Raw genomic sequence first — 7,432 nt, forward strand, 5'->3', positions numbered from 1 at the left:
GTACGGTTCAACCTTACTACTGTAACAGTTTTTAAATGGTATAGACTATTAAGCGTTGTGAATTTAAGGAAAATGCATATTATTTAGCTGTATAATGAAATCATATAAACAAATATTAGCCAGATTGCAGTAATTTAGAGCAGGCCGGTAGCTGCGGGTAGCTTGGACCCAACCCTATTCATTACACCAATAATATATATATATATATATATATATATATATATATATATATATATGCATGTATTGTTCTTGTCTAAACAATTTATTGTACCCAAATAATACCAATAATAGTGATACTACACTTTATTGTACCCAACAACCTATTATTCTAATAGTAATAATAATATCCATTTTTCTTCACAAAAACGTATTTTCCCAATAACATAGCTACTTTTATTATCCAGCAGTTCATTGCACCCAAATAATACTAACTTAACTTTAACTGTTTTTATTTCTATTTGACACACTCTTGCTTTGAAGTTTGCCTTTATTCATAAAAAGATTATTGAAGTCATAGTTATGTAAGCTGAAAATAGAATCCATTGCTACTTTGAACTGTAGGAACATTTATTTGGATCAATTGTTGCGAACATTGTATTTATTAAAATAAAATCAAGTTTTGAGATATTTAGTTGGTTGAAGTCATTTAATCATATCACTATTCATAAAATGCAGAATAATGTTAACTATTCACTATTACTGAAAAAAGAAAAAAAAAAAAAACTTTTGAGTATGTTATTTTTAACATTCTAACATTCGATTCAAATCTAATGTTTTATTACAAGACGTCAATTTGACGTTGGATTTCCTTTTTCAAACGTCAATTTTAATATCGAAACCTTTTTAAATTACGTTTATTTTATTTTAAGTCTAAGACGTTGGTAGAGTTACTAGTCAACCTTTACAAGACTATTTTATTTACAAAATTGTTACCGATATTTTCTACCTTGATTATTATATTATGAGACGTTGTACACGTAATGTTATAACCAGTTTATTATAAAATGTTTTTCAAAATTGAGATTTGTAGTTTACTTATTATAATGTTTATTGAAAATAAAATTTTAGATAATGCAAATGAGTAATGATAGGTTCATTCCTCTAACAATGAAATAAACATCTAAATTACAAATACAAAACATTTTAATTACATTTATTTTATTTACTATAATTTAAAATTTTAATATACACTATCATCTATATCATTAATAAAATTATTCTTTTGTTTAGTGTATACAATATTTATAATTTTATTTTGTAGAAATAAAATAATTATTTTATTTATTATTATTTTTACTCTTTAAATTATCTTTTATTTATATTTAATTATTTTTAAAATTAAAATAATTATCTTATTATTTTATCTTTTAAAATAATTATTTATTTAAATTTAATTATTTCTATAATTTAAATTAAGTAGCTACCTATTTTTATAAATGTACGTGGTCATAACTAACCTGTTTTGAGTAATATTATTAAAAGAATTGGTTATATATGTTTTTATTACTTAATTTATGATATAAAGTTGAATTTTGTGTCTTTATTTCAAATTTTAATACAGTTTGATTTCTAAACATTAAAAATGAATAGATATAATAATTATTACCATAAAATATTAAAGATTTATTGATGTAATAAAATGCATGTAATTTATTTAAGGAGATATGTTAAAGTATCAGTTTTTAATTTAGTTAGGTCTACTACGTAAGGAAATCTCAGTACCGACCCTACTTACTCGATTTGGCATTTTTCCTTTGAACGAGTGGCAACCCTAAGTTTCTTATCCCTACCAAACAATAATAAAAAAAATGGTACTTTTAATTTTATAGTTGATTTTTCTAAGATTATTTTATACTTTAAAATTATAATATTATTAATGTTTCATGGACGTTGCATGAAACATGCGATATTAGTTTATCTTCTCTCAGATAAAAAAAATAAAATGTATTTTATAACTTAAACTAATAATATTAGTGAGCCAACCAATTTGACTCATTTATTAACGAGTTAAAAAAATTTGAACCCGGTTCGATCCACTATGAGTTGGTGGATTAAATGAGTTGACTCATTGACTCATTTAATTATTATTTTTTTAAAATAAAAAAAATTACAAACCTTTTATAATTCAAATCTAAATAAATTTCACTTCCAAAATGATATTAAACTCAAGACAATTCAAAATAATAAAAAAAATGTACAATACAATCTATCTATAATAACATTTTTTAAGAATTTATAAAATAATAAATTAATAAAAATAAAATTAGCTGGATTGATAGACTAAACTGATTTATCAAGGGTTCAATCCGGATGAGTTAGGTTAAAAATTGACTCATATAAAAAACGTATTTATTTCTAACTTAACACGGTTGAAACCATGGTGGGTCGCATTAGCTAACTCATTTTAAGAGCTCTATTGTTAGTATTCAATTTGAACACGCCTATGCCCCGTCATATTTTATTGCCTTTTTTTTTTTCGTATTTCCATTATTAGTTAAGCCTATAAATTGACATGCATGGGAATGAAATGAGAGGCAACAAGAATCAATAGCAGAAGCAGAAGCAGAAGCAAAGCTTGAAGCATGGCTGTGTTGTATTTTGCTTTGCTCATTCTGCTCTTTCTCTTTTCCCTTAAGCTCTTGTTCCAAACAAGAAGATTTAGAAACCTTCCTCCAGGACCACTTTCTTACCCTATAATCGGAAACCTCTCCCAACTCAAACAGCCTTACCACCGCACATTCTCTCAAATGTCGCAAAAATACGGTCCAGTCTTCTCTCTCTGGTTCGGTTCCCGACTCGTTGTCGTCCTTACTTCACAATCCGCGGTGCAAGAATGCTTCACCAAAAACGACATCGTCTTGGCCAACCGACCTCACTTTCTCTTTGGCAAATACATCAGCTACAATAACAGCACCATCCTTCATTCCTCCTACGGCGACCACTGGCGCCACCTCCGTCGCATCTTGTCGCTGGAGGTTGTTTCAACCACCCGTTTAAACTCCTTCTACGAGGTTCGAAGGGACGAACTCATGAGGCTGCTGCAAAAGCTCGCTAAGCTCTCATCAAACCAGTTCACGAAAGTGGATCTAAAAACCATGTGAGTTTTCATGAAGTCAAACAAACTTTTTTTTTTACGTAACATGATTAAAGAGTCTTATATAGAAGTCAACATAAAATAGCCCATTCTAAGAACTTGAGATTAAAATATGTTTTATATTTTGAAATAAGTAAATTAAAATTAGGATAATGATATTTTGACAACACGACAACTTTTTTGACAACGGGACACGTGTGATCATTTTATTGGTCTATTTGAATTTATGTTTAAAAAATATTTAAAACGGACCAATCACAAGCTGCCACGTATGCGTTGTCAAAAAGTTGTTAAAAGAAGTTTTTCCTTAAAATTATACATTAAAAAAATATAGTGTCTACAAATGCCTTTCAACTTTTTACTATATAATTTTCTTTTTATAGTGTCTTCCAAAAGTGTAAAAATGCTATTCTTAAACCACTAATTAATAAAAGAAAATGTTTCTATTACTAATATAATTTTATGTAAATGATATTGGTCATGATTGAAGTTTGCTGAAGTTACACAAATATTCTATGGTGCTTTTAATACTAAGTAATCTCACTTGTAAATAATACACAATATAAATATTTCAAATACTTAAATGAGTTATTGTAATGTGAAAAGTGTGCCCTCTTATTTATTTTAATGTGCAAAAGATGTCTTTATGATGTTTCTAAACCATTGAAGGGTTCTCCATGCAAAGAGAATAAAAGGAAGTAAGGTAAACATATAAAAAATAAATAAATAAGAAATGGTTATACAATGAGTTGATGTAACCAAACAATACTTGTTTTATATTTTTTATAATTTCTAATGCTAATATTTTGTAATTAAGGTTTATGGAAACATCATTTAATACTATGATGAGAATCGTGTCTGGAAAAAGGCTCTTTGGTGATGATTGTGATGTAAATGATGTGGAGAAAGCAAAAGAATTCAAAGGTATCATCAAAGAATTAGTAATATTAGCAGGAGTTAATAATCGTGGAGACTTCTTGCCTATTGTGAGATGGTTTGATTTTGATAATTTGGAGAAGAAGCTAAAAGGAATCGGTAAGAGAACTGATGCATTCTTACAAGAACTCATCGAAGAACATCGTAATGGAAAGAACAATGGAAATACTATGATAGATCATCTTCTTGCTCAACAACAATCACAACCTGAACAGTACACCGACCAAATCATCAAAGGACTTTCTTTGGTAATTAACTATTTCTTAAAATATAGCTTTTCTTATTTTTATGTATTCTTGAAAATAATAAAAAATATCATGATGGACATAGCTACCCAAATAATTAATAGAAATATGTGAGTTAACCCAGCTCGGCCCACCATGGGTTGGTCACTTAGTGAGTCAATCCAATCCGGCTCATTTATTAGCGAGTTAGAAAAACTCGAACCCGGCCCTACCTGTCACGGGTTGGCTCACTAGTTCACTTAATTACAATTTCTTTTAAATAAAAAAATTACAAACATTTTATAATTCAAATATAAACAAATTTCACTTCAAAATTCCACTCCCAATATGGTTGTTTAATTAATTTTGAAAATAGGAAACTTAAATAATATTTTCAAGCAAAAAAAAATATCTTTTTACAAAATTAAAATTAAATTTTATTAACATAAAATTAGGTAGGTGGGTTGGTGGGCCAACCCGGCCCACCACGGGTTCAACCCGCGTGAGCCGGGTTGAAATCTAATCCGCATAACAAAAATTAAATTTTTTCAAACCCAACCCAGTCCGAACCCGTGGGGACCGAGTTGACCCGTGAGTTGTGACCCATTTTGACAGCTCTAACCATCATCACTTAATCTAAAGTGTAATTTTAAATGATAACTCTAAAACATATGTGAATATTAAAACAATAACAAATATATTTACTCTAGTAACAAATTTTCGTCTATTTAGATTTAAAACAACAGAATAAGTTTTTTTTTGGTTATATCTAGCAATTAATTTTAAAGAAACTAAAAAGGATATCTTTTTTCTCTTGTATTTGTGTATTGATATTTTTTTTTATTGATTTTACAGAGTTTACTACTTGCCGGAACAGATACATCAGCTTTAACTTTGGAATGGGCAATGGCCAATTTATTGAACCATCCAGAAGTTATAAAGAAGGCAAAAAAGGAAATAGACACTCATGTAGGATCTAATCGTCTTGTAGAGGAATCTGACATGTCAAAACTTCCTTACATTCAAAGCATTGTTTACGAGACACTTCGATTGCATCCTGCTGCTCCAATTTGGTCACCACATTTGTCTTCAGAAGATTGCATCGTAGGAAAATATAATCTCCCAAAAGACACGATTGTGTTGGTGAATGCTTGGGCTGCTCATATGGACCCAGAAATGTGGAGTGAGCCAACACAGTTTAAGCCTGAAAGGTTTGAAAAGGAGAGTGAAATAAACAGGTTACTTTCATTTGGGTTAGGGCGAAGGGCTTGCCCTGGATCAAACTTGGCTCAACGCACAGTTAGCTTATCCATAGCCTTATTACTTCAGTGCTTTGAGTGGAAAAGAATTGGTAAGGAAGAAATTGATATGTCTGAAGGAAATGGAATTACTATTTCAAGAAAAAATCCATTGGAAACTATGTGCCAACTCCGTCAATCACCAGCAGTTAAGGATATGTATTAGTTTATGATGTTATTTAAACAAATAAATGTATTGGGTGGAGCATAAGTATAATGTGGTGTTATGAAATATTATAATGCGTGGAGAATAAATGTATCTGAAATTAAGACTATGTAATGATTTTATGATGGATTGAAAATAAATGTATTTGAAATAAGACTATGTAGTGATTGTGTGATGGATTGAAAGTAAATGTGTTTCCATTCATTGTCATAAGTTTTAACTTCTTATTTTATTTATATTATCTGTTATAATAATTGTTTTTATATCTGGAATAAGTATTTTGCTTCTCTCGAAAACAAAATAGGTCGAGACAATGTCTCTGACAAAATATACTAAAAGACTTAATTATTAAAATATGTTAAGCAAGTTAAACGCTATATTTTTAAAAAGAGACAAAACATAAAGAAATATTTACTTGACTAAACGATACTATGAGCTCAACAGGTACCTCATCTTTTGATGAAGTGTACATCTACGCTTGGTATCTTCAAAGGAAATAACTTAAGTGTAAAATAGTAAAAACACGTTGTTGTTCTGAACAAACATTAAATGACATTAAATACTCAACGTTCAATAACAACAAAAGTGATATCTGATCAAATAGGTAACATAATATTCAGAGAATGTTCTCTCCCTAAAACAAAGTGTCACAAAGCCTATGTACATATAAACCTAAAAGAAGTAAAACACTAAAAACTCTCAAGCTAAAATAATAACAAACACAAGAAAACACAATAAACCTAAATAAAAAAATAAAAGTTCACTACCTAGCGATAATAATGGTATTATAATTGGTATTTTATGTTAAAATCTAATGAGTGTTCATCAAGAGTAATAATATTATAACAATCAATATAATTTCTTTACAAGTATATTATAAATAGATGATTGGTAATTTATATAGAGTAATGTTTCATTATATATTTACATAGGATTATCCATATATTACTCTTAAAAAAATACACACATGACATAATTAAGGTTTATATTCTTACACAAGGTGGAAAAAATAAATTTAAGTAATGCAGCTATGCGTATATTACATGTTTGGATAAATGTGGAAACAATTTGTTTTAGGCACTCATTATGTCTTTTTTAATTGTTTGGATGTGAAAACATTTGAATTCGTGCATTTTAAACAATGAATACAAATAAATATATAACTATATATATGTATATAAATTCACTTAACTTTTTAAAATATTCACATGACTTGTATGTATGAATATTTAGTTTTTTAATTTCTTTTTCAGTCGATTAATTTTAATCCCACATTAATTATATCACCTAATTGCTTAACAAAACATTGGCATATCATTTAATTGCTTAAAAAAATTTACTTTATTTTAGTGAAAACAAGTGAAATTTTATTATGAAATATTTTATTAATATTATATGTGAATGAGTGGATAATGATAATATCATTAATGTACCCATCATAATTTATTATTAGAAATATGAAACTATATTAATGATGAGGCTAAGAGATAATAAAATCATGGTTTAATAGTTTTAAATTCGTCTTTCTCTACTCTATCTTGTTAAAGAAGATATCTTAATATTTCACATTTTCTTTACGACTCAGATTATAACTATCACTTTTTCTAAGGAGAAAATTCAAGGTTTATATGTATATAAAAACTATTTAAGCATAAAAAAAACCCTAAATTAAATTTGGTTAAGGCTCCCATATATATATATATATATATATATA

General features: G+C 28.0%; 1 protein-coding gene across 1 annotated transcript; it reads left to right on the forward strand.

The window, feature by feature from the left end:
* Positions 1 to 2,519: 2,519 nt before the first annotated feature.
* Positions 2,520 to 5,908, forward strand: LOC106774281 (cytochrome P450 81E8). Its single transcript, XM_014661221.2, has 3 exons — positions 2,520 to 3,097; positions 3,912 to 4,278; positions 5,110 to 5,908. The coding sequence occupies exons 1-3, from the start codon at positions 2,583 to 2,585 to the stop codon at positions 5,716 to 5,718; spliced, it is 1,491 nt and encodes a 496-aa protein (XP_014516707.1). The 5' UTR covers positions 2,520 to 2,582; the 3' UTR covers positions 5,719 to 5,908.
* Positions 5,909 to 7,432: the final 1,524 nt, after the last annotated feature.

This window comes from Vigna radiata, chromosome 9 (genome assembly GCF_000741045.1).
Source record: "Vigna radiata var. radiata cultivar VC1973A chromosome 9, Vradiata_ver6, whole genome shotgun sequence".
Lineage (NCBI taxonomy): Eukaryota > Viridiplantae > Streptophyta > Magnoliopsida > Fabales > Fabaceae > Vigna > Vigna radiata.

What these genes read in the sequence shown, in the direction of transcription:
- LOC106774281 (XM_014661221.2), top strand. Translation starts at nt 2,583, where the DNA reads ATGGCTGTGTTGTATTTTGCTTTGCTCATTCTGCTCTTTCTCTTTTCC. An exon ending in AAAGTGGATCTAAAAACCAT is followed by an intron (nt 3,098 to 3,911) that starts GTGAGTTTTCAT and finishes TTTGTAATTAAG; the next exon opens with GTTTATGGAAACATCATTTA. An exon ending in TCATCAAAGGACTTTCTTTG is followed by an intron (nt 4,279 to 5,109) that starts GTAATTAACTAT and finishes TTGATTTTACAG; the next exon opens with AGTTTACTACTTGCCGGAAC.